General features: G+C 48.7%; 1 protein-coding gene across 1 annotated transcript in view; it reads right to left on the bottom strand.

The window, feature by feature from the left end:
• Window positions 1–27041, bottom strand: part of thbs2a (thrombospondin 2a) — an 85018-nt gene extending 57977 nt beyond the window's left edge. The window contains exons 1-6 of the mRNA XM_072513149.1: window positions 26905–27041; window positions 26396–26473; window positions 25693–26240; window positions 25017–25095; window positions 2837–3033; window positions 2526–2666 (exon numbers count right to left, since the gene is read on the bottom strand). Coding sequence (XP_072369250.1) covers window positions 2526–2666; window positions 2837–3033; window positions 25017–25095; window positions 25693–26240; window positions 26396–26468 — 1038 coding nt within the window. The 5' untranslated portion in view covers window positions 26469–26473; window positions 26905–27041. The remainder of the gene's footprint in view (window positions 1–2525; window positions 2667–2836; window positions 3034–25016; window positions 25096–25692; window positions 26241–26395; window positions 26474–26904) is intronic.
• Between the last annotated feature and the right edge of the window lie 336 nt (window positions 27042–27377).

Below are 27377 nucleotides of genomic sequence, written 5' to 3'. Positions count from 1 at the left end.
GTGGTGGGGGGTGAATGTAATGCGACATGAATCCAAGGTCCCGGTTGAGGCCGTACTCATGTGTGCGGAACTTGGCTATAAGTTTCTGCTCGGCGATTCTGCGTTGACACGCATCCTGAAGGCCGCCTTGCAGAACCCTTACCCGAAGATCAGAGGCTAAATGCCCTTAACTGCTGAAGTGTTCCCAATTGGAAGGGAACATTCCTGCCTGGCGATTGTCGCACGATGTCCGTTCATCCGTTGTCGCAGTGTCTGCATGGTCTCGCCAATGTACCACACTTCGGGACATCCTTTCCTATTTCTGGAACCCACCTCTTCATTCACCTGAGGAAGGAGCAGTGCTCCGAAAGCTAGTGATTCGAAACAAACCTGTTGGACTTTAAGCCGGTGTTGTAAGACTTCTTGCTGTGTCAATAACGGCAGTCTACGATGCCTTTTAATGTGAACGCAGTAAATAGAAATAGATGAGCTTTAGTAACAGGGCTGCATTGGAGACGGGAAAATGGTGGCCCTGGTCCCAAACAGTTGGGTTGTCATTCAGAATTCATCTTCATTTGGAGTGCCTCAATACCAAGCAAAAATCTTGATAAATAACTTTCTCACATTAGTTTGAAAGAAACTGCTGAAATCTACAGGAGAATGATCATTCACAGCACCATTAATCAAATCCAGTCCAGGGATGATAGCTTGTAATTTGTTATTATTTGCATTTTATGAGTCTCCTAACAAGTATTTTACAGCTGAGAGTTTAGGGCCAGTGCAATGTGAAGGGATGTGAAGGGATCTCAAAGGGTGTCAGACACCAAGCTGGGTCATATTCTGACAAATGGGATGAGGTTTCAGTGGCTTTCTCGTGTCACAGCTCCCTGAATTTCAGCAATGATCCTGGAGCATTCTGGCTGATATGAAAAAATATGTTTGCCAATTTTTTTTTTTCTGCTGCCCACTTCCCCTTTGACTGGTAAAATGCATTGGGATCATACGAATGCCATTTCTCTGCAGTTGTTAATGCGCCACGCTTTATTGAGATTCCCTGGACATTCCCTGGACTGTTACCTCTTTGTTATGTGGGCCTGTCCCAGTAACCCTGTTTCATGACCGAGCCCAGGCGATACTTGTTGACTGGCCTTGGAAAGGGTCCAGAGGAGATTCACAAGAATGATCCCAGGATGTGCTGTCCTTGGAAAGGGTCCCGACGAGATTCACAAGAATGATCCCTGGAATGAAGAGCTTGTCGTATGAGGAACGGTTGTGGACTCTGGATCTGTACTCGTTGAAGTTTAGAAGGATCAGGGGGGATCTTATTGAAACTTACAGGATACTGCGAGGCCTGGATAGAGTGGACGTGGAGAGAATGTTTCCACTTGTAGGAAAAACTAGAAGCAGAGGACACAATCTCAGACTAAAGGGACGATCCTTTAAAACAGAGATGAGCAGGAATTTCTTCAGCCAGAGGGTGGTGAATCTGTGGAACTCTTTGCCACAGAAGGCTGTGGAGGCCAAATCACCGAGTGTCTTTAAAACAGAGATTGATAGGCGTTTGATCATTAAGGGGTCAGGGGTTATGGGGAGAAGGCAGGGGAATGGGGATGAGAAATATATCAGCCATGATTGAATGGCGGAGCAGACTCGATGGGCCGAGTGGCCTAATTCTGCTCCTATGTCTTATGGTCTAATGTGGAGGGCATCACAGCTGAGCCTAATTGCGTCTCCACCTGATCTGCACAAAAATACACTCTCCAACAAATCTAAGGGATTTTTCTTTACCCGCTCTCCCCCCGCCCCCCCCCCCCCCCCCCCCCCCCCCGCATCCCTAACCCCTATTCCCATTGCCTCCTCTTCCCCTGCCTAAAGACACTGAGCCCAATGACGAACTCAGCTGAGACCAGCTAATTCAGCATAGTGGCAGGAATTGAACACCCTCAACCAAAGAAACCGAGTTAAACGCTTTCGTCCTGACAACAGATCTCCATTAAGAAACTCTTTTTAAAATAATTGACCCAATGGTAATAACACCTTTGAATAATTTTGAAATAACACTGACGAATGCTTAGCAATGACTGTATAAAATTTGCACAAGATAGTTACTTTTCCTGCCTACACCATGAACTGCATTTGTGGTTGTTCACAAACTTTGAACAATTCCTACCTAGTCAATTTTGGTAATTATAATTCCCCAAATTGTCACTTGGGAAGTGCAGAACTCAAATCTTGCTGAACAGTACATGTTGTCAAAACTTTTCATCGTGCAGTCATCAGGACAAACACGAGAATGGCAAATTTCAAGCGGTGACTTGCCAACCAATCAGCACCCTTTTCCTCCTGCAGTACAAATTGTCGAGATTGTATGAAATTTGGCATTCTTGTGTTTGTCCTGATGAGTGCAAGATGGGAAACTTTGGCAGCATGCCTCCCTGTTCAGCAATACAATATTTACTGTCAAAGCAAAGTAACGTATCAATAATCTAATCGTTTGCACAGAATGGATTCAAAAGCCAGGGGGGCCCTGTAGACACTGGACTCACCTGACAGGTGCACTTGGTACAGCTGTCGACCGTCCACTCCTCCTTGTTGTCAAAGAGACGGCCACCGTGCCAGCACTGGCCTGGCGGCATCTTCTTTATGGTGGCATCCAGGGTATCACGAATGATTGCATTTTCTTCCGTCTGCAAAAAAAAATGTTTCCCGGTACTGCAGCGTTATTAAGTTGTCCACGTGCGTCATTTCAAGTTCATGACACTTTACTGTGAGGTATATTACCCGGCGTTTGATTCTCCCTTTGCCAACAGTGCGAGGTACAAAATTATAAATTATAAATAAGTGTTGTGACACGTACCACCTTGACCAGTCCGTCGGCCAGGTTGCTGACAAGAACCCTCAGCCCGTGCAGCTCCTTGAACATTTCCCCAATGTCGCTGCAGGAGTGGTCACAGAAATCCACCACCTTGTTGGTTTTGTGGCCGATGAAATCGCTCTTGATGGCGGGGCCAACACCGGCAAACTCTTGGCTTTCTTTGCTGCCCGCTGTCTCGGCTGTGCGGTGGAAACGGAACAACAGAATTATCACCACGCGCCGCACTGAAGCCGTTTTCAAAATTAGATCGGAGGTTGTGATGGTGGCACGGTTGTGGATTCACGCTCGGGTGATAGGCGTTCGAATCCCACCATGGCAGCCGGGGGAATTTAATTTAATTTTCTTAAAGATTTGGAATAAGCACTAGTCTAGTTAATAATGATCATTCAACCACTGGATTGTTCTAAAAAACCATTTAGGGAAATTTACCCAAAAGGAAATTTACAATCCGTACCTGGTTAAGCCTACATGTAACTCCAGGGTACAGCAGCCATAGAGTTTTACAGCACACAATGAGGCCCTTCGGCCCATTATGTCTATGCCGGCCATCAGGCACCTATCTATTCTAATGCTATAGCGTTTCAAGCGCTCGTCTAAATGCTTCTTTAGTGTTGTGAGGGTTCACGCCTCTACCACCCTTTGATGTGGAGATCACCTGAGGAAGGAGCAGTGCACCGAAAGCTAGAGAAGAAGGTTAAGAGGTGACTTAATTGAGGCATACAAGATGGTCAGAGGATTAGATAGGGAGGACAGTAAGAGCCTTTTTCCTCGGATGGTGATGTCTAGCACGAGGGGACATAGCTTTACATTGAGGGGAAATAGATATAGGATAGATGTCAGAGGTAGGTTCTTTACTCAGAGAGTAGTAAAGGCGTGGAATGCCCTGCCTGCAACAGTAGTGGACTCGCCAACACTAAGGGCATTCAAATGGTCATTGGATAGACATATGGACGATAAGGGAATAGTGTAGATGGGCTTTAGAGTGGTTTCACAGGTCGGCGCAACATCGAGGGCCGAAGGGCCTGTACTGCGCTGTAATGTTCTATGTTCTATGTTCTAAACCTGTTGGACTTTAACCTGGGGTTGTAAGACTTCTTACTGTGACCACCCTTTCAGGCAATGAGTTACAGATCCTCACCACCCCCTGGGCGAAGAAAGTCTTTCCTCAAATCGCCTCCAAGTCTTAAATCTATGCACCTCCCCCCCACCCCCCGCCCCCCCCCCCACCCCCCCCCCCCCCCCCCCCCCCCCCAGCACCCCCCCCCCCTCTACAATGGGGAAATGTTCCTTCTTATCCAGCCTATCTATGTCCCTCATAATGTTTGTACGCCACAAACACCTCCCTCTCAGCCTTCTCTGCCCTAAGGCGAACAACCCCAATCAGCCTAATCAGCCTGTCATCACAATTGAAATGACGCAGTCCAGGCACCATCCAGCTGTGTGTGGGGTTGACTCTGAAATGTCCCAGTAAACCACCCAGTTGTATCTGTACAAAGAACAAGGAAAAGTACAGCACAGGAACAGGCCCTTCGGCCCGCCAAGCCCGTGCCAACCATGCTGCCCGTCTAAACTAAAATCTTCTACACTTCCTGGGTCCGTATCCCTCTATTCATGTATTTGTCAAGATGCCCCTTAAATGTCACTATCGTCCCTGCTTCCACCACCTCCTCCGGCAGCGAGTTCCAGGCACCTCTGTGTAAAAAACTTGCTTCGTACATCTCCTCTCAACCTTGCCCCTCGCACCTTAAACTATGCCCCCTAGTAATTGACCCCTCTACCCTGGGAAAAAGTCTCTGACTATCCACTCTGTCTATGCCCCTCATAATTTTGTAGACCTCTATCAGGTCGCCCCTCAACCTCCATTGTTCCAGTGAAAACAAACCAAGTTTATTTAACCTCTCCTCATAGCTAATGCCCTCCATACCAGGCAACATCCTGGTAAATCTCTTTGGCACCTCTCTAAAGTGTCCACATCCTTCTGGTAGTGTGGCGACCAGAATTGAACACTGTACTCGAAGTGTGGCCTAACTAAGGTTCTATACAGCTGCAACATGACTTGCAAATTTTTATACTCAATGCCCCGGCCAATGAAGGCAAGCATGCCGAATGCCTTCTTGGCTACCTTCTCCACCTGTGTTGCCCCTCTCAGTGACCTGTGGACCTGTACACCTAGGGGCAGCACGGTAGCATTGTGGGGCAGCACGGTAGCATTGTGGATAGCACAATTGCTTCGCAGCTCCAGGGTCCCAGGTTCGATTCCGGCTTGGGTCACTGTCTGTGCGGAGTCTGCACATTCTCCCCGTGTGTGCGTGGGTTTCCTCCGGGTGCTCCGGTTTCCTCCCACAGTCCAAAGATGTGCAGGTTAGGTGGATTGGCCATGATAAATTGCCCTTAGTGTCCAAAATTGCCCTTAGTGTTGGGTGGGGTTACTGGGTTATGGGGATAGGGTGGAGGTGTTGACCTTGGGTAGGGTGCTCTTTCCAAGAGCAGGTGCAGACTCGATGGGCCGAATGGCCTCCTTCTGCACTGTAAATTCTATGATAATCTATGATAATCTCTCTGACTGTCAATACTCTTGTAACTGTTACAAAATACAGCCCTGGCTCAGGGAGGTGGCTCCCCTTCTCAAGGGCAATTAGGCACGAGCAATAGATGTTTGTCTTGCCACATCTTAAAAATTATTAATCTTCTAAATCCTCAAAATGGTCTCCGGGCAACAGTTGTCGGTGTTTCCTACCCAGTTGCTAGGCGATTTGCTTTAAGGGGCATGCTCGTGAGCCGAATCAGCAGAATTTTAATGGGCTCAGCAGGACCAATATGTGGCGAAAACTTCGTTGGCCTTCAAAACCGCCAACTTCACAAATAAAATTCTCACATTAGGCGTCGAATCATTAGGGAACAGATTCCAGAGTCAGCATGCATCCAAAGTAAATCACGGCCGGGGACTGGAAAGTGTAACGATGCTGGAAAAACGATGGCAGGTAAGTGCAGCCCAGATGTGAAGACAATCGCGCTGCCAATGGCTGGAAACCCTACACACACCATCCTTTCGACACTACAGTCCCCTTGCTAAATCTGAAATATTACCACTGACAGAATATTACACTGTTGCTGTTGGGCCCCCTCGGAGAGAAGGAACACCACCAAATTCTTTACTTAGAGGGATTGTTGTTTTGCTAAGGTTATTATTTTTGAGCCACTTCCACACCAGAGCGAAAATGAAACCACGAGATTTTAAAAATGGATCAGGAGGAGCATTCAATCCATCCCCACAAGAAAAGGTTCCAGGTCCACCCAGCACGACATCCAGCTCTCTCTCTCTCTATCTCGCACAATTTCAGTCTCCTCTCGACATTACATCTAACCTCGTTAAACCCTGTCTGCTCCCTCAACTAGCCATAAAAGATTCCATCTCAATATTTGGCTAATCGAGGAGTTCACCCTGGTGGCCTGGCGCAACACAGATCCCTCTTCCTACATCACTAAAGAATAGAGTATCTGCCCATGATCACTTTGCTGTTCATGGGATCTTGCTGTCCGCAAATTGGGCAGCTGTGCCTCCTCTTTTGCAACAGTGGCTACACTTCAATGAAGCACTATGCTGTCCGCAACATGTTTCTACGATTTTCTGAGGTTGTGAAAGGTCTGATATAAATGTAAGTCTTCCTCTTTATGCATCTTCTGAAGGATGATGTGAAGTGTCATGTGATTGTGAACTCGTTGACTCGCTCCCTTCTCCATATATTATCGAGCCAACTTCAACAGGCTAAATGGAAAACATGCAGCACGGTATAAGTCCATTATCCCAATGGTGAGTGAAACTTATCTGCCAAGTTGATGATGTAAGTAGACAGCCTGAAGGCAAGGCCTCAAAAAATGCTGACATACGAATTTGGATCAGGTGTTGGCCATTTAGCCCCTCGAGTCTGCTCCGTCATTCAATGAGATCACGTTTGATTTGATTGTGGCCTCGACTCCACATTTCGCCTACCCCCGATAACCTTTGAATCCTTTGTCAGTCAAGAATCTATCTACCATTGACTTAAAACGATCCATTGTCCTTCCTCCACTGCTCGCTGGGGAAGAGAGTTCCAAAGGCTAACAACTCTCTGAGAGAAAAAAATTCTTCTAATCTCCATCTTAAATGGGAGACCCCTAATTTTTAACAGCTAATTCCAGGCCGGAATTTTCCAGCTTCTCCTGTTGGTGGGACCTTCCGGTCCCGCTGGGGTGGATGGAAGTTGAAAAGCCCACCACCACCCCTTGTGGGAGAGTGGACCTGCCTCACCAGCGGCCATGAATCCTGGGCCTTGTTGGGGAAACATCATTTCAGCATCCACCCCATCAAGGTCCCTCAGGATTTTTATTATTTATTGTTTTATTATTATTACCAACTTATTGCTGAAGAATTGGCCTTCATCCTGTAGCTGAAAGTAGACAGAGAGATTAGGTTGACTGAGTCAGAAGCGAGTTTCATATTGGTGTCTGTGAGCTGTTTGCAACGGGGTCCACCAGTGTCAAGCTGCAGGCCAAGTGTAAATCCACAATGACTCTCAACATCTACTAGCCATGGGTTGTTCCCTCCTGGAGATTTGGGTGAGTCCAGGTAGGTTTATAACTGGTTAAATAATGCCCCCAACGCTTAGACATGTTGGTGCAAACATTGTACTGACACCAACGTAGCAGAACCTAAAGCTGGATTAACATCTGTTCCTGTGTCTGTCATCTGCGGCTCAACTGGTCGCGCTCTCACCTCTGCCATTGGCCATCAGATCCAGCAGTTCAGGCAGCGCCAACGCTACATCAGTGGCCGCTGCTGGGATTACAACCCAGTCCCAAGGAGAAGGCCCAATGGATCCCGGAGTGAGACAAGTCTGGGGTATTGGGCGGGAAGGGTTTGGTCAGCTGAGGGAGGAGGGCGGGCAGTCGGGATGGGTGGGCTTTGGAGAGCAGGCATGTAGGAAGGAAGGCTGGGGGTTGGCTACTATCTTAGGGGGGCTGACATTGATGTGCAAAGCAGGTGAGAAAGTGGAGATGAAACTGAAGATTAGGGAGCCATGACCATACTAAATCGGGAGCAGTATTGACAGGCCGATCGGTGTCCTTCAGAACCTATTTCTTATATCCTTAGGTCCTTATGGATCCCGCAACCTGTGTTAAGTTAAAGTGGTGCTGTTGTTTCTCACTGACTTGCACTTGTCTTATTGATAAGTGTTGTATTAATGAGACTTCCTCAACACAATAAAAGAAATTTGTACAAATAAAAAAGGTGTGAAAGCATTGAGAGAAGTCAAAGTGTAAACTGTGGGCACAGATTTTCTTCCTTTTCTTTTCTGCGGCTAAACAACCGAGGCAACTGGCACATTCGCAATAATATCCTGGGGAAATAAGAATATCACAATGGCATTCTGGGAAATTGTTAATACCTCAATGATAGGTTGTGAATGTCACAATGATAATTTTGGCGAATGATAATCTGACAGTAATTCTCTGGGGAATGACAATAATATTCTGGAGAATTGGATGAATGGTAATATCTCAATGTTACTCGAGGATATAACTCTAAGGAATTGGTAATATCATAATGATAACCTGGTGCATTATTAATGTCCGAATGATACTCTGCAGGATGATGATATCGCAATGATACTCTAGGGAATGATAGTAGCATAACAATACCCTGGATTCTCAGAACAAGAGGTCAGCCTTTTAGCACAAAAATGACAGAAATGTTTTCATTCAAAGGCTTGTGGATCTTTGGCGTTCCTTACCCTGTATGGTGGTCAATCTGTTGACATGGGTTGTGATTCAGCGGCATCGTCGCGACCGACTTGGTGTCAGGACAAGGCCGCTGACTCTCCCCTCGCGAGATTTGCGACGCTCAAAACATCGTTGCAATCTGGATCTTGCCCTCACGGGTCGTGATCCAGTTCAGAATATTTAAATGAGCCATTGGGATTCAACCGGCCACGACTGGGAGACCTTGCGAAGGCATGCAAAAGTGGACCAGGTGTAACGTCACTGGGGTGGGGGGGGCTCCCAGGACATTGGATACCCCCGGGTGGTCGAGTACCTGGCAGGGTGGCATATTGGCTCTTCCATTGGCACCCATGCACCTTGCCTGGAACCCTGTCAGCGCCATTGGGAGCCCTGGCAGTGTCACCCTGGCACTTCCAGGGTGTTAGGATGGCACTGCCAGGATGGCAGGGCCACTGTCATGGTGCCAGGTTGGCAGTGCCAGGGTGCCTGAGATCGGGTCGAGGGGGCGTTTTACTAGGTAAAGGGGAGGTTCCCAAGGGCCTCCCCAAGCTTGGGGAGTTGAAAACAGGAGGGGGTCTGAAAGGAGAGAGGTTGGGCGATTGGGTCAGCCTTCCAAAATGGTGACCTGATCTGCCAGGAGCCTTTCCTGTTTGCCCACAGGAAATCCCTCTAAGTGCGGCCTAAGTGGAGAGAATCTCTCTGAGGCCAAAATAAATGGCTAAGTGACGTTGAATAGCGAGATGTGTCCCAGTGCTGCAGGCGCCAAGAAACGCCCCGCTAAACACGCCTGTCAAGAAGTTTAACAAGTTCGCTGAATCGCGCCATCGTATATCACACTCGTCTGTCTTGCGCATCGTCACATATCCACTGTAGCTCAGCTACAGCCACTCTGACATTCATCATCCAACTACACCACAGTTGATCCCTCTTTCTGCTGCCCTCCATTTTTCCTTCTAGGAGATCTTTGTAACTTTTCACCTCCGATCAAATGGCCAAAACACTAACATTTTCACCACTGGATGTCACGTTTTAAAGAGTTCTTTGTGCAATTTCAGACACCTCTTCATTGGTCTTCTGGTCTGTATTTGGACATTTTAGCATCCGTCAAAGCATCCAATAGTGGCTTCTATTTTCTTCCACAGATCTTTATTTATTGTCCAGGTTTCTGAGGCAGACTGGAAAGTGGGGGGAATGCAGCATCTTACGAGTTTCCCCCTTGTCACAAGCTTCAACTTTCCAGTTGTTCAAACATCCTTCATCTTCACAAAATTACTCCTGGCTATCTCAATCCTTCTTCCTGCTTTGACATCGCACCAAGCACCTTCCGTTATCACTTGTGGGTGCTCGATCATTGGATATATTCAAGACCAGGGTCAACATGATAGGGACATTAGAGGGTATGGGGATAGTACAGGAAGGGAAAGTAGAGGACTGGCCATTGATCATATTGAATGGCGCAGTGGGCTCGAGAAACTGAGTGGCCTCCTCCTGCTCCTATGTCTTATATTCTTATGTTACTTGGCTGAAGCGGTTGTGTTTTCCCATTACTGCACGCCTCAATAATGTTTCCTTTTCATCAAATCCAGTCACAAGTTGGCTTACATTAACACTGCAATGAAGTTACTGTGAAAATCCCCTAGTCGCCACATTCAGGCGCCTGTTCGGGTACACGGAGGGAGAATTCAGAATTTCCAATTCACCTAACAATCACGTCTTTCGGGACCTGTGGGAGGAAACCGGAGCACCCGGAGGAAACCCACGCAGACACGGGGAGAACGTGCAGACTCCGCACAGACAGCGACGCAAGCCGGGAATCGAACCTGGGACCCTGGAGCTGCGAAGCAACGGTGCTAACCACTGTGCTGCCATATCCAGTCCTTCCATCCTGTTTGCCATTCCCTGCATGTTGCCCTCGGACTTTCTTGTCCCTTTTAGATTCCTGCAGATTTTACAATGCAGATTTTTCAGTGTTACTTATAGAGCTGGAGTTTCTTCCTGCCAAGGTCTTTCCAATTTCTGTTCATCGGCTTCTAGTCGGTTAGCCGGGAATGTTGAAAGAATTGTATGGAACAAATAGAGGCGTCTAATGTCCACTATTGCACCTGAAAAAAAAGAGTATTTTCTCTCTCTCTCTTTGTAACATGCAGGATTTTCAATAGCAGCAGATCAGACGGCAGAGAAATGTTTCCGTGTCTCTGGTAGCGACCGGATATATTGAGATTTACAAATAAATCAGGAAAAGTCAACTTTGCATGAAGAATAATTATACTTGGGGGAATTGAAAATATCACAATGATACTTTGCCCCAAGTAATATAACACAAAAACTCTAGGGAGCTATAATGTCATAACACGTAAAGGCAAAGTCGCAATAGTCCCTGATGACCATACGTTACCTCCCCCCTTTGACAGGAAGAGCTGACTGGTGCTGATTTAACCTGAGGATCACCACATCTCAGGTGAGGGGGCAAGGTTGAGAAGGCAGAGCCTTCATGAATTATTCAATGTTATTCAAAGTCATAATAATATGCTGGGGTATTGTAAATATTCCAATAATATGCTTAAGGAATGCACTTAACACAATGGGACTGTGGGGGATTATTAATAGGCTGTGTTTAATGACATTGGGGAAAATTTATGTACAGAGAGATCTGGGTGTTCAGGTCCATTGTACCCTGAAGGTACAATGTGCAGCACAGGTCGATAGAGTGGTCGAGAATGCATACGGCATGCTTTCCTTCATCGGAAGGGGTATTGAGTACAAGAGTTGGCAGGTCATGTTACAGTTGTATAAGACTTTGGTTCGGCCACATTTGGAATACTGCGTACAGTTCTAGTCGCCACATTAACAGTTCTGGTCGCCACATTACCAAAAGGATGTGGATGCTTTGGAGAAGGTGCAGAGGGGGTTCACCAGGATGTTGCCTGGTATGGAGGGCGCTAGCTATGAAGAGAGGTTGAGTAGATTAGGATTATTTTCATTAGAAAGATGGAGGTTGAGGGGCGGACCTCATTGAGGTCTACAAAATCATGAGAGGTATGGACAGGGTGGATAGCAAGAAGCTTTTTCCCAGAGTGGGGGAATCAATTACTAGGGGTCACGAGTTCAAGGTGAGAGGGGAAAAGTTTAAGGGAGATATGCATGGAAAGTTCTTTATGCAGAGGGTGGTGTGTGCCTGGAACGCATTGCCGGCGGAGGTGGTAGAGGCGGGCACGATAGCGTCATTTAAGATGTATCTAGACAGATACATGAATGGGCAGGGAGCAGATCCTTAGAAAATAGGCGACAGTTTTAGATAGAGGGTCTGGATCAGCGCAGGCTTGGAGGGCCGAAGGGCCTGTTCCTGTGCTGTAATTTTTCTTTGTTCTTTAACTAACAATGTAGTACACAGTTTGTTAATGTGGGCACCATGGTGGCACAGTGATTAGCACTGCTGCCTCACAATGTCAGGGACCTGTGTGGGGTTTGCACTTTCTCTCCGTGTCTGCGTGGGTTTCCTCCGGGTGCTCCCGTTCCTTCCCACAGTCCAAAGTTGTGCAGGTTAGGTGGATTGGCCGTGCTCAATTGCTCCTTAGTGTCCAAACGTTAGGTGGAATTACAGGGTTATGGGGATAGGGCAGGTGAATGGGCCTCGGTAGGGTGCTCAATCAGAGGGTAGGTATAGACTCGGTGGGCCAAATGGCCACCTTTTGCACTTTAGGGGTTCTATGATACTCTTGAGTTAGGACAATGCACAGCACTGACATTCATGAGATTGGACAATGCACATTACTAACCCTCCTATATTCAGATAACAGTGCTAACAGGATAAAGCACAATACTTATGAGTTTAGGTATGAGTGGATTTCTGATGACGATGAGCTGAGGACTGGCAGCCAGGGTGTACCAGTCAAATGAGCAGCGTGTTGCTTTAGGAAGACCCCATGCAGTGCACATGAGCAGCAAGGGTTTCATCAGGTGGGAGGGCGCTGGTACATGGGTTTGATTGGTTGGACTTTGCCCTTACAGGTATCTGGGTACTCCTACACATGGGCATGGACTGAAATAGAAGTGATCGGCCCTGGTCAATATTCGGGCCATTTATTGAATCACAATGCTGCTATCACAATGATAACCCGGGGGAATGAGAAAACCAAGGCTTTATAAGAGTAATGAGCTGAAACACCAACATAGGTCTTTTTTATTAGAGCAAATTCTGCAGCAAGAAGGTAGAATTCACCAGGGTAGCTAAGAGCACACTGTTTCCAGATGTTGAGGCGTGTAGGATGAATCACCATGGATACCAGACTAAATGTACGAGATTTGGCTCAGAGGACGTTACGGATGGTGTTCTGAAAATCTGGAATTCACTTCCAGGGTTAATTATTGAGGGGGGAAACACAGTGACGGAATTTCCTGGGAGCGTTTCCGATTTCGGAGATTAAAAATGCAGACTGCTTCCGCCTGTGGAACTCATACAGAACCAAGGAAACTTCCAACACCGACGGTAAGATTGGCCAGGTAGATGAAGGAAAAAGGGTTGAAAGGATACAGAAACTGAGTAAGCGTGATCGGACCTATTTAATCAAACATGGACTAGCTTCATCTACTGACCAGCTTCCATGTTGTAACATCTTTTACTATGTAAATCCCAATGATATCCTGGGGTATTGATAACATCACAAAATCCTGAGATAATGCTAATGTCACAATAACATTCAGGGGAACATCCCTTTTTGTTTTACTTGAAATGAAATTGTAAACTGGTTTATAAACAGCGTACAGATAAAGGTATCCTAATTTCGCAACTGTTCCAATCTCACCAAAACAATCTGGGTTTCATATGAAGTTAGTGGGCAACAATCGAGGTGATTGTCTTCTGGGCCGGGCATGAAGCAAACATCAGACAAGCACAAGGGTCAGATATTGCCATTCCCAAGAAAAGTTATCACTCATACCTCTTTGGACATGCCTTGGGGGCGATTCCCCGAGCCCCGCGCCGGGCCGGAAAATCGGAGCAACGACGCCCCGACACCGGCGCGCGATTCTCTGAGGTGCGGTGAATCGGCGCCATTTGCGCTGGCGTGTTTGGCACGGCGCCAGCCGCTGGAATCGGCGGGGCCGCTGATTCTCCGGCCCGGATGGGCCGAGCGGCCGCTCTGACACGACAGAGTCCTGCCGGCGCCGTTCACCCCTGGTCGGTGCCGGGAACTCTGCAGGAACGCTCAGGGGGCGGCCTGTGAGGGGGTGGGGAGGGGGACTCTCTAATCGGGGGGGGGGGTCTCCGATGGTGTCAGACCGGCGATCGGGGCCCACCGATCGGCGGGCCGGCCTCTCTGTCGACGGGCCTCCTTTCTTCCGCCGGCAATGTTATATCCCTGCGCCATTTTTGTGCGGGGCGGCCTGGGGGAGGACGGCCACTGCGCATGCGCTAGTTGCCGCCTGCCCAACTGCGCATGCGCGGGCCCCAAAGCGCCGCATCTTTTACGCGGTGCTGGGTCTCCGACGCCGCACCGAGGCCCCGCCCCCGCAAATCGCACCACGCCCCTGCCAGTCCCACAGGGGCCCCAGGATGGGGTCTGGGAACAGGCACCGACACGAGAGTAAAACACTCCGGTTGTTACTCCGGCGTCGGCACTTAGACTCCCGTTGGGAGAATCCTGCCCAATATGTTACTTTTCAACAAATAATGGCCGGGATTCTCCCGGAATTGGCGGGGCGGCCCTTACCGGCACCAAAGGGCGGCGTGAACTACTCCGGCGTCGGGCGCCCGGAAGTTCTCCGAAGGGCCTCCGCCGACCGCTGGCGTGATTCCTGCGCATGCGCAGGGGGTTTCTTTTCCGTGCCGGCCATCGCAGAGCCTTACAGTGGCCGGCGCAGAGGGAAGGAGTTCCCCCACGGCACAGGCCCGCCCGCAGATTGGTGGGCCCCGATCGCGGGCCAGGCCACCCTCCCCCCACCCCGGGGCTGGATCCCCCCCCCCCCCCCCCCCCCCGAGGACTCCGCTAACCGCCCTCCAAGCCAGGTCCCGTCGGTATGGACCATGTCTAATCCACACCGGCGGGACTGGCCGAAAACGGGCGCCCACTCAGCCCATTGGGGCCCGGGGGGGCCGCTGCCAACGGCCCCCGACCGGCGCGGCGTGATCCCCGCCCGAAAACCCGTGCCGGAGAATTCGGCAGCCGGCATCGGAGCGGGATTCACGCCGCCCCTGGCGATTCTCCGACCGGCGGGGGATCGGAGAATCCTGCCCAATGTTTTTTAAGAACATAGGAACTATGAGCAGGATTAGGAAATTCAGCCCCTCAAGCCTGTTCTACCATTCAATGGGATCATGGCTGATCCCATCTTGGCCTCAACTCTACCTTCCTGCCTGTTCTCCATAACATTTCTAATTAGAAATCTATCTATCTCCTTCTTAAATGTGCTCACTGTTCGAGCATCCACTGCACTTTGGGGTAGTGAATTCCAGATTCACAACCCTTTGGGAGAAGTTATTTCTCCTCATCTCTGTTTTAAATCTGCTACTCCTGCTCCTAAAACTATGGCCTCTCGTTCTATATTGCCCCACAAGAGGAAGCATGCGCTCCACGTGTACTTTATCCATGCCTTTTATCATCTTAGATACCTCAATTAGATCTCTTGACTAAACTCGAGAGTATAGGCCGAATCTGCTGCAATTCTCTTCATAAGATCCCTTGTGCGGAATCGTGCCCGGGGCGGGGGCGGAGAATAGCCATACCCGCCGGAAATCCGGCACGACGACGTTTCGAACTCCCCGCGGACCCGCCAGTCGTGTGCGTCGATGCGGCGCCGGTTTGGGGGCCGTTGGAAGAGGCCCCTGTGGCGATTCTCCGCGGTCGACCGGCCGAGTTCCCGCCGGCGTTGTTCGCACCTGGTACCACCCGGCGGGAGCTCAGACCTGCGGCCGCGGTGGCGGGCCTGGTGGGGGGGGCGGGGGGAATTTGACTCCGGGGGGGGGGGGGGGGGGGGGACCTCAGCAGTGGCCAGGCCCGTGATCGGGGGCAACCGATCGGCGGGCCATCGCGATCTGGGGGGGACCTACCTTAATCCGCAGGGGCCCGCTGTCTGGGTCCGCCATGTCGGCGGCGCACCCGCCAAAGTGGGCCGCCGCGCGGAGGAAGGCAGGTCCCCCCCAGATCGCGATGGCCCGCCAATCGGTGGCCCCCGATCGCATGCGCGGACCCGCTTGCAGCCATCGCAGGGGGGCTTAAGTCCCCAAAAGGGAGAATCCTGCCCCTTCTCTCTGGAATCAATCTAGTGAGCCTCCTCTGAACTGCTGCTAATGCTTCTACATCCCTCCTCAAGTAAGGGGACCAAACCACTGAAGAGCAGTTAACATATGAAGCAAGTTAATAACAAACAGCTAGTTCAGGGATATTGTGCTCTTGGATCAAAGTCTCCCATTTGGGAGGACCATTCAGAGAATCAGGTCTCTTGTCATTAGAGGCTGATCTCCAATGTGTACTTCTGTCTCCAAGAGTGCAACTTTGCTGAATTCGTCTTCAAAAAGCCTCGATTACTGAACAGAGCTCAGTCGTATTTGGTATTCAAAGACCTAAGGAAGTATACTAGAGGAAAGTACCCTGTGTATACGAGTATAACTTGACATTCATAAATCATTGCAATGGGTTGAAGCCTTGGGTGTCCAGTAGGTAGGCTTAGTCCATTTACAGGATGAGACATTGCAGGTCCAATTTATCTATCATAAAGATCAAATTTGCACAGTGCCATTAGCTCATCTGTTTGATCTTGATTTAACCTTTGCTATCGCTAACCTAGTTAGAGGACCATTATGATGTTGATCGATCTTTGAGTTAATAGGTTATTCCTGACAGCAGTGCTAAATTTGTTCCAATTGCTGGTATCCCAACTCTATTGTTTTCCCATTATAACCTCCGACTGCCTCTAAGGTTGTGTCCAGTGTGTCTCGATGGCCAAGCCAATCGTGTGTGCTCTGTGTGAGCGCATGATCCCTGGGGTCGGACTTGGGTGAATCGCCCCTGCCCTGGTACCTGGGCAAACGTGAATGTAGATTTTAATAAAAATATAGATTTTTTTAAATGTGCATGTAGAAATTCTGATGAGCCAGAACTCAAACTCAGCATTCTCGAATGTCAGATCCCCTCTTTCCCAATATTATCTGGGCTCGTGTGAAAATTAGGATTGTGCCCGTGCTGATTGGGCTTTGAAGAGCTGGTTAAGATTTTAAAAGATTTCCATTTCGAATGCGTCACACACAAAGGAATTCTAATTGTTTCAGAATTCCATGATCAGAATTCACTGGGATGCTCATTTCGCTGTCTCCAAACACTATTCTCACAAATTTAATATGGAATCACCTTAGTGACCATGTAGTAACCGATTCACCAGTAGCAGTGCTACATTGCAATTATCTGGTTGTCTGGTACTGCTCCCGTACCTAACAATGATGTGGAAAATTGTTGCTCAAGCTTCCATCACCGTCAACTTTTATTTACCCCTCCAATCTAGGATAGATCGCATCAAGATAACATTTCTACCTTGAGTACTCCCTGTCTTATAAGCACAACCTCTTGTATCGCTTTTTATCTTGTCCAATTTTCTCCTAATTCTTCCTTTAATGCGACACGGGCAGCATCTCCTTCTGTGAAGCTAGTAATGTGGAGACTGAGTAATGCTCTGGGGAAATGGGTTCAGGTCACACCAGGGTGGAATTCAAATCCAATGAATAAAACCTGGAATTAAAAGCTAGTCTTGGTAATGGTGACCACAAATCCATTGTTGTAAAAGCCCATCTGCCTCACTAATGCCCTGTCTGGCCTATGTTAAGGGGCAGCACGGTAGCATTGTGGTTAGCACAATCGCTTCACAGCTCCAGGGTCCCAGGTTCGATTCCCTGCTGGGTCACTGTCTGTGCGGAGTCTGCACATCCTCCCCGTGTGTGCGTGGGTTTCCTCCGGGTGCTCCGGTTTCCTCCCACAGTCCAAAGATGTGCAGGTTAGGTGGGTTGGCCATGATAAATTGCCCTTAGTGTCCAAAATTGCCCTTAGTGTTGGGTGGGGTTACTGGGTTATGGGGATAGGGTGGAGGTGTTGACCTTGGGTAGGGTGCTCTTTCCAAGAGCCAGTGCAGACTCGATGGGACGAATGGCCTCCTTCCGCACTGTAAATTCTATGTGTGTCTCCAGACTCTCAGCAATCTGGTTGACTCTTAACTGCCCTCAGTTCAATGTGATTCAGGGATGGGTAACAAATGTTGGCCTACCAAGCAATGCCCACAGCCCGTGAAATAATAAATTAAGACAGATGTGAGGTATTCAGTTTGTACCTCTGCCTCCACCAGAAGATCAATCTCGTTTTGGTCACACTTTGACCATTCTTTTACTATTTATATATTTATAAAAGATTTAGGGATTCCCTTTAAAGTTGATCTATTCTTGCATACTATCTCCTCCCTTCTTGATTCCTCCTTGAGCTCTCGTCTCTATTTCTGTGTTTGGCTTGGTTCTCTACTCTGTTCTGAGCCTGGATTTGTGACACGTAGAGCCATGTCTGTTTTTTTTTGTGGACATCACTAACAAATGGGCAGGGAAGTATTTCTGGTCACTGTCTATATGGACTTACTAAAGGCATTTGACAAAGTTCTGCCTGGCGCAAAATAAAAGGTCACATATTTGGAGATAATCTTGTGACTTGAGTCAGTACTTGTTTGGGAGGAAGGGCCAATGGGCTTTCCCTCCCTGTAATGGCAGCAATTTCCTTTTATTGACCTTTTGAACTGAAGCAGCCTATCTTCTGCCAGAGGGAGAGGCTGGTATGGCATAGTGCAAAAAAAAAAGACACAAAACAAGACAGCTTTGTTCTCTTCCTGGCACGAGCTCCATCACTGGAACCCACGAACAGCATCGTAAAGTATTGTCTTACATTCCCACACTGCCACAAGAACAGCCCCCCTTTCAGCAAGTGTGGTGAGCACGCGCTCCAATTCGCAGTGTGAAGCGTTCCCGGGCACCACAGCTGAGGCACGAGCTGGTAACCAACTGCTGTTGATCTCCGCAAAGAATGACACTCTGAGTAATCGCTGGCCACAACTGGTGTCTCTTTCAGATGCACATGTGCCTGATGGGGTCCTGGCAATCGCGCTCAGGCAGAGCTGTCTAATTACTGCCTGTGGGTGGCGGTTCGAACCCTCTTGTTTTCGGTGGGTTTCAGGAACGTCACTGAGCTCACTTGCTGAGCACACCACCCAACGGGGAACTGAGCTTTGCGGACCTGGCCGTTTCCCGGTTTGTTCCACAGCGTTTGAGCGGAGTGAGTGAGATTTCAGGATGGGTTGAATCAGGAAGGCCCAAAGTCCATTTGACCACATCTTTCCACAATATCAAGCATGCTCTCCTCCCATTAACTACCTTCTACCTGGATGTCCAATACTCTGGCCTCAGCTGTCTTTCACAGCAATCTTCCAATTGTTTATCATCCTCCATTAAATTCCTCCCAACTCCCCTGCTCTTCGCTAAAATAGTTCCCCGGAATCTTTTGGGCAGGATTCTCTGTTGCCCAACGCCGATATCGTAATTGGTGATCGGGCGAAGAATCCCTATTTACGACCAAATAGGTGCATGTTTTTGGATGCTTCGTCCCCTCCAAAACGACATCATCAAGGAGCACGCTACACACCGTTGGGACTGAGTCCAGAGCGGCCACATCAGGCGGTGGGGGGAGCCATGCTGCTGGCCTGGGGGGTTGGGGGTGGGGGGGACTTCGGCGAGGGCTGGGGGGACTGGTGGGAAGTGGGCCAGGGGTGGCGAAGGGGTGTCCAGGGGGGCACTATATGGCACGTCAGGTCCGCGCGCGGCTGGCGCCCTGCTGTATGGCACGACCGCTGCATGTCATCACCGTGCACAAGCGTGGCCACGGACCCAGCAATTCTCCAGGCGTTTATATCGGGGAGGCCATGTGTTTTAAGTGGCGTGGCTGCTAGCCCCTCACCATTCGGAACATCAGTGCGGGGCGGCGCCAACGTTTTCGGCGTAAAACCAGACGCTTCCCCCCCGGACATAGCCTCAAAATCGGAAAATCCAGCCCTTTATGTCCAAACCAGAACGCAGACAGTTTAGCATCTCAATCACAAAACAGCACCTCTGGCATTGCTGAGTTCCCTCAGTCCTGCACTGAAGATTTGGAGGGTCAAACCTCAGGATTAGGAACCATGGGCCATGGAAATCAAAGGGGAAAACAGGAGATGGGGGAGCACGACAAAGTATAATCACTGAAGGAAGAACAGAATGTGGGAAAAAAAGAACAAAATAGCACCAGCAAAAGAAAGGAAAATAAATATATGCATCCCAGGCACAGACTGATAGAACTCATGAAGCAACTCAGCCAGCTGCTAACATGAGGGATACTCACATGACCCCTGAGACAAGTAAAGTAGCGGTTTGCAAACAGCCCATTAGAAAACCCCAGCCCCAGTAGCTGCACTCCCTCTAAGGTCAGTATATCCTTCTCTAGGTGCAGCACCCAGAAATGGACGCAGTAACCCAGTGGATGTCTAACCAGAGCTTTAGATTAAACAACCTTCACTTATTTGTTTTCCAGCCCACGTAAGATGAAGGCATTTCATTTTTTTTGTAGCTGTCCATTAGCTTGAAATCACATCTGTACTTGTACTCCTAAAATCCCTCTGTTCCTCTACAGCTCCCCATTACCTCCTTTTAGAAAATACTCTGACCCAACTCTCCGCAACTATTTAGATGAGCATTGGAACGCCATTGCATACAAAGCTATGGACCAAGTGCTGGAAAATGGGATTAGAATAGATAGGTGCTCGATGGGCCGGCGCAGCTACGATGGTCCAAAGGGCCTCTTTCTGTGCTGTAAAACTCTATGACTCAAAGTACTGTGGATTGAGGGAGTGTGAAATAATCTGCTCAGAGATAATCAGCCACAGCTACTGCCTAACCTGACCTACCCTTTCCGGGGCCAAAAATGGAGGACCTCATACTTACCCACGTTGAACTCTGTTTCCACAGTTTTGCCCATTCACTTAATCATCCATGTCCCTTCGCTGGTTTCTGCTGTCAGGGCTTAACTCCTGCAGGGTTTGTCCTCCGACATGGTGGCCCACCGAGTCACTCGATTGAATGGTAATCAAAGAGTGTCCAAGTTTGAATGGGCCCTAAGCCTGAATCAAATCCAAGTCTTTGTATTTTCTAACTAACAGGCAACTGTCCACATTGGGGATGATCACAGACCTATTCAGCTATTTTCTGTCATTCTTTTTGATGTGGAGGTGCCAGCGTTGGACTGGGGTGGGCACAGTCAGAAGTCTTACAACACCAGGTTTAAGTCCATCAGGTTTGTTTCAAATCACTAGCTTTCGGAGCACTGCTCCTTCCTCAGGTGAGTGATTCACCTGAAGGAGCAGCACTCCAAAAGCTAGTGATTTGAAACAAACATAGAACATAGACCATACAGTGCAGAAGGAGGCCATTCGGCCCATCGAGTCTGCACCAACCCACTTAAGCCCTCACTTCCACTCTATCCCCGTAACCCAATAACCCCTCCTAACCTTTTTGGTCACTAAGGGCAATGTATCATGGCCAATCCACCTAACCTGCATGTCTTTGGACTGTGGGAGGAAACCGGAGCACCCGGAGGAAACCCACGCAGACACAGGGAGAATGTGCAGACTCCGCACAGCGGGGAATCGAACCTGGGACCCTGGCGCTGTGAAGCATAGTGCTATCCACTTGTGCTACCATGCTGCCCTGTTGGACTTTAATCTGGTGTCATTTGTTTTGACCGAGGACCTGCCCACAGCAGTTTCTTGGTCATGCAGATTTTCTGCTTCATGTGTTGCAAGTCAGGTGTCACCTTGGTTTCACAAGAAAAATAAAACGTTGAAAGTCCTTGAGGATATCTGGAGGTCATTGGTGATTTTTAAAATCTCCCTGACTGAGCATTATAGTGTCTGCTCCTTTTACTGTAGTGAACTTAGCAGAAATATAACTGATATAAACACAGATACAGCAATTGGTGACATTGACCCAGAAAATAATGGCATCAAGTGTGACTACAGTGATACAATCGGGAATCTTTTTCAATTATATTGTAAAGAACCAACACAGCATTCTACAGTAAAGAATAACAGACAGCTGGGAGTTTGTTTTGAGAATGTTGAGAACTTAATGGATTTAGTTGAGATTATAAATTGTGTATTATTGAACTCTTGGCATACCCCAAACCATCTCTAAAGTGAAGAGTTACATATTCAACTCAAAATGTTAACCTGTTTCTGTCACCACAGATGCTGCCAGACCTGCTGAGTATTGCCAGCATCTTCTGTTTTTACTCAATCTCTGAGGTGATTTGTTTTCCTGGTTAACCCTGAAAAGTCCATCAATGAATTTCACACTATTTTAAAGATGCAGGCCATTCAGCCCCTGAAGCCTGGGGGATAGTCTCTGCTTGACCCCTTCCCCATCTTGCCATCTTCAAACTTAGTGACAATCGATGATGCAGCCTATGAGAAGGTACAAGACTAAATATTTCCAATCACAAGTCCACACGGTATGTGTATAGGCTGAGGGAATTCCACCATTTCTAACAGTCCTTTCATGGAATGTGAGCATCCCTGACAAGGCCAGATTTTGTTGCCCGCCCTATTTTTCCCTTGAGGAGGGGATGGTGAGCCGCTCAACTGTTCTTGAACCACTGCAGTCCAAGTGGTGTAGGTACACCCACTGTGCTGTTAGGGAGGGAGTTCTTGGATTTTGACCCAGCGGCTGGGAAGGAACGGCGATATAGTTCCAAGCCATGATGGTGTTTGGTTCGAAGGAGAACTTGCAGGGGGGTCATGTTCCCATGCTGCCCTTGTCCTTCTGGGTGGTAGAGGTCGCTATCAATAATCTTTATTATTGTCACAAGTGGGCTTACATTAACACTGCAATGAGGTTACTGTGTAAAAGCCTCTAGTCGCCACTTTCTCGCGCCTGTTCGGGTACACTGAGGGAGAATTCAGAATGTCCAAATTACCTAACAGCACGTCTTTCGGGACTTGTGGGAGGAAACCGGAAAGGTTTGAGCTATTCAGAAGAACGCTCGCTGCACCCTGCAGGTCAGGCAGTGTCATTAGAGTGAAAGACAGGAGGAAACCCACGCAGACACGGGGAGAACGTGCATCCTCCGCACAGACAGTGACCCGAACCGGGAATCGAACCTGGGACCCTGGCGCTGTGAAGCAACAGTGCTACCCACTGTGCTACCGTGCCACCAAGGAGCCTTGGTGAGTTTCTGCAATGCACCTTGCATGTGGTAGAGAGGGTGAATGTTTAAGGTGGGGTGGCTGGGATGCTGATCAAATGGGCTGCTTTGTCCTGGATAGTGTCGAGCGTCTTGAGTGTTGTAGGAGCTGCACTCATCCAGGCGAGTGGAGAGTATTCCATCACACTCCTGACTTGTGCCTTGTAGATGGTGGACAGGCTTTGGGGAGTCAGGAGGGGAGTTACTCACCGCAGAATTCCCAACCTCTGACCTTGGAAGAGCACCAGGCCCTCCTCACATCATTCAACTGTTTCTAAAATGATTCCAAGGCTGTAGGGAAAGTGCAGGAAAATGAGTCAAAAGAGTGGAAATGTGTTCAAAGAGCCGGTACAGACAGGATGGACCTCCTCGGTGCTGTGTACTTGTGCGAATAAAGGAAGTTAAGTTTGTTCGCGTTGGGGAAAGATTTTAAAAATCCCAAAAAGGACAACATGGTTCAGGTTTTGGAAACGATACCCACCCGAAAGTACCAATCAGACATCAATAGAATCTAATGAAGGTTTGAGCTATTCAGAAGAACGCTCGCTGCACCCTGCAGGTCAGGCAGTGTCATTAGAGTGAAAGACAGAGGGTCAGTGTTTCAAGTCGATGACCATTCATCAGAAATGGACCTGAAATGTTAACCCTACCCTCCCATGCCACAGATGTTGGGTGTTTCAACTGCAGACTTCCAACAGCTGCAGCATTTTGCTCTGTCTTTATGGAGTTGACTGCCACCTAGCGCAGGGAATGATTAAAGCAGTTTTAAAAAAAACAATAAATAGCCTAATTCCTGAGCCAGTGGGAAGATTAATGATTGTGTTCCTCGTTTTCAGAGGCGGGAGGTGAAATAAGTCCAAGCAAGCTCCTGTTCAAGGACCTATCTGAGCTGCCTGAACTGAAAACAACATAAATATCCTGCCCTCCACATCATTCTCTCCTCCCGTCACCATTGCTGATCCTTCATTACCTCACCATATGTGACTTGCTAATATTTCCCTTATTGAGACAGAAGCAAAGCTATTATGGCTGCAGAGATTGTTCTCCAAGGTGTAAGCCTAAGACAGCTGGAGGTTTCTGCAATACATCCATATTCTATATTCTGCCATTAACGTTGTTCAGGCATAATTATCAAAAAAACTCTGATGTAAATGATCCAGTTAGCAAACCACATATTTTTTCTCAAATATTGTTCCAATCGAGTTCTTTGCAACGATCAAACCACCAGCAAAAATGTAACAATTCAAACGTCTTTTACTCAAGCAACTTAAACAAGTGAGACCTTCGATAATATTCGTTCGTTCTGATCTGGAGGCAGCGAACTCCTTTCGTTTTGCAGGTGTGGAGCCTGTTCCACTATTTGGGGCTGATCCTAGGCACTGCCCACTCCCCGTACCCCTGGATTCCCCAAGAGACCAAAAATCTACCCCGGCCTTAAATGCATTCAATAATGGAGAACCACTGTCCTCGGGGATCAACAATTCCAAAGATTCACAATCCTTTGAGTGAAGAGTTTTCTCCTCAGCTCAGTCCTAAATGATCGCCCCCCCCCCCTTAATCCTGAGACTGTGTCCCCCATGCTCTAGGTTTGCTATCCAGTGGGGGACAACCTCCCAGAGTCCATACTACTAACTCCCCCCCGCGTGCCCCCCGTGTCTTGTATGTTATTCCTGGTGCATTTCAGATCAGAACATAGAATTTACAGTGCAGATGATGGCCAATCGGCCCATCGAGTCTGCGCCAACCCTTGGAAAGAGCAACCCACACTTATCCATGTAACCCAGTAACCCTCACCTAACCTTTTTTGTGGACAATAAGGGACAATTTAGCATGGCCAATCCACCTAACCTGCACATCTTAGGACTGTGGGAGGAAATTGAAGCACCCGGAGGAACCCCACGCAGACATGGGGAGAACATGCAGACTCCGCACAGAGAGCGACGCAAGGCGGGAATCGAACCTGGGACCCTGGAGCTGTGAAGCAACTGTGCTAACCACTGTGCTACCGTGCCACCCTTTGAGACGTGAGGGTAGGGTTAACATGATGGAACTGCAAAACAATTCAAAACCACCATCACCAAACAGATCTTAGGAGCGGACTGAAAATACAACCCTACCTGTCTGGAGGCAACCTTTATTCCGGAGAATATCCACGATGGAAGTACCAAATATAAACTGGACATTCTGCAGGAAGCCCTGAGGACAACAATTCATACCGATTAGTGGTGGGATATGAATAAACCAAATCAGTCAGGGGCTGGTTTAGCACTGGGCTAATTAGCTGGCTTTGAAAGCAGACCAAGGCAGGCCAGCAGCACGGTTCAATTCCCGTACCAGCCTCCCCGAACAGGCGCCAGAATGTGGCGACTAGGGGCTTTTCACAGTAACTTCATTTGAAGCTGACTTGAGACAATAAGCGATTTTCATTTCATTTTCAGCCAGCTGTATATTATTGCCAATTTTGGAGAGTGTCAGATAAAACATTTGGAATGATTGAATAATGGACAAATCTATCATGTGTAATTATCAGGATTCAACACCAATTACTAATACATTCTCATTGCTTATTGTGATCACACGTCTGATTTCTGGAGGTTAGTTTGTTGCTAACTCTGTTAGTCAAAGGGTCCCATGGTGTGTGTGTGGGGGGGGGGGGGGGGGGAATAATAATCTTTATTAGTGTCACAAGTAGGCTTACATTAACACTGCAATGAAGTTACTGTGAAAAGCCCCGAGTCGCCACGTTCCGGCGCCTGTTCAGGTACACAGAGAGCGAATTCAGAATTCACCTACCCTGAAGTTCCTCCCCGGTGTTAATCCTTTGGCCACATACAGTCTGCTGTTGGTCGCACTTAGTTGCTCATAAAAGGGGTCATCGAGGATGAAGCTGTCGGCGAGTTCACAGCCCACGTACAGGTAAGCATTCTCCCCATTGACATGGATGGTGATATTCTTCCAGTGCGAGTCAGCGATGTCCACGTCCTGGAAGGAGACCAGGCTCTGGGACTGCTCCCCGGAGTACTGCAAGTCCAGCGTGTTGTCCAGCCCATTGGAGATGACCTCCAGCTGGCGTTTGTAGCCAGGGCCCTCGATGGCCAGCAAGGTGCCCCGGCTCCTCCTGTCCTGCCGCAGGTTAGCCACCAGGATGAAGCCCTCGTAGTACTGCATGAGCCGCACGATGTCCCGCAACTTGTCCCCCGCGGCAGGGGGGATGGTGTCGAACCTGGAGAAGCGGTAAGCCGGAGTGGAGGGGTCGGGACCTCGGAACAGCTTCACCCCGGCCGTTTGCCTGTTCACGTTACTGATGGCCAGCAGGTCGAAGACAGCTTCCTCTTCCCGAGCTTAAGAGATAACGGGAAAGAGAGGAGAGAAAGAGAGAGGAACAGTAAAAAAATCCCAACAAGAGACAGTCAGAGTTGTGCTCACCCCACACAGGGGGGTGAGATTTGTAAATGAAGAGGTGGACAGGAGGGGGGGCGGGGGGGTTGTTCCTTACCGAGGGATTGACTCCTGACTCCCAAAGCCAGTAACACAGACAGCAACCACCACAGTCCATTCCTCAGCAACATCAGCCCTGGAGACAGAGAGAGAGAGAGAGGGGATCTTCAGAGAAACCCTTTAAACCCGGCTTAAGGAGCAGACAACATGAAGCAACCAAGACCACGAGAGCTACAATTCTGTGTGTTTTGAAACTTGCACTTTAAAAAATATATATTCCAGGGACGGTGACAGTAATCCAGCTGGAATAGGGCAGCGAAAATTCAGAGCTACAGAGGTATTTTAATCCTTCAGCAATATCTGGCTGGGACTTTTAGAGAGCAGACATTAACGGCGGACAGGTTATTATTGGAGGTTATTATTTTGCAAAAAACTTTTTCAGTGAGCTGGACAAAAAAACAAAATTGGAAACACAAAAAAGTAGAGTGCAATATTAGTTTATGTATAAAGTCCTTCTGCATATCTATCTATCTCTATATAACATACATACAGATGTAACTGTCTCACCTGGCGTCGGATCTCTTTAAGAAGCAGCTTTGTATCCAGTTGTTGCAGTGCAGTTGTGCTGTGACAGTGAGGAGGGAGAGTGGGAAAGGATTTGGTTACTCCCAGTCCTGGTGAGGCGCTGCTGTGCTGAAGCAGCTTAAAGTGGCGGGACCGCACCTCGCCCGCCTCTTTATACACACTTGGATGTCAGGCTGCTGTCAATCAGCCCGAGAGGCAGTGCTCCTCATTCAACCCCCTCTCTCAGCCAACTTACATAATGCTCCCCGCCCAGCCTGCTCGCCCCAGACACAACCCACCCTGTCTGGACCTCCCTGCGGGGACACCCTGGGTTCCAGCCTCCTGTAGCTCACCCCCACCACCTCCTGTCTCCATCTCCCCCCCCCCACCACCCCCGGGCCTGGACACCACAGTGTTGGACAAGGGAGAGCCCCTCGCGTGTGAGGGGCAGGCACACATTCTGACATCAATTGTAA

Source organism: Scyliorhinus torazame, chromosome 1 (genome assembly GCF_047496885.1).
Source record: "Scyliorhinus torazame isolate Kashiwa2021f chromosome 1, sScyTor2.1, whole genome shotgun sequence".
Lineage (NCBI taxonomy): Eukaryota > Metazoa > Chordata > Chondrichthyes > Carcharhiniformes > Scyliorhinidae > Scyliorhinus > Scyliorhinus torazame.
The sequence above is the reverse complement of the archived record's forward strand: the minus strand, read 5'-3'. Positions and strand labels throughout refer to the sequence as shown.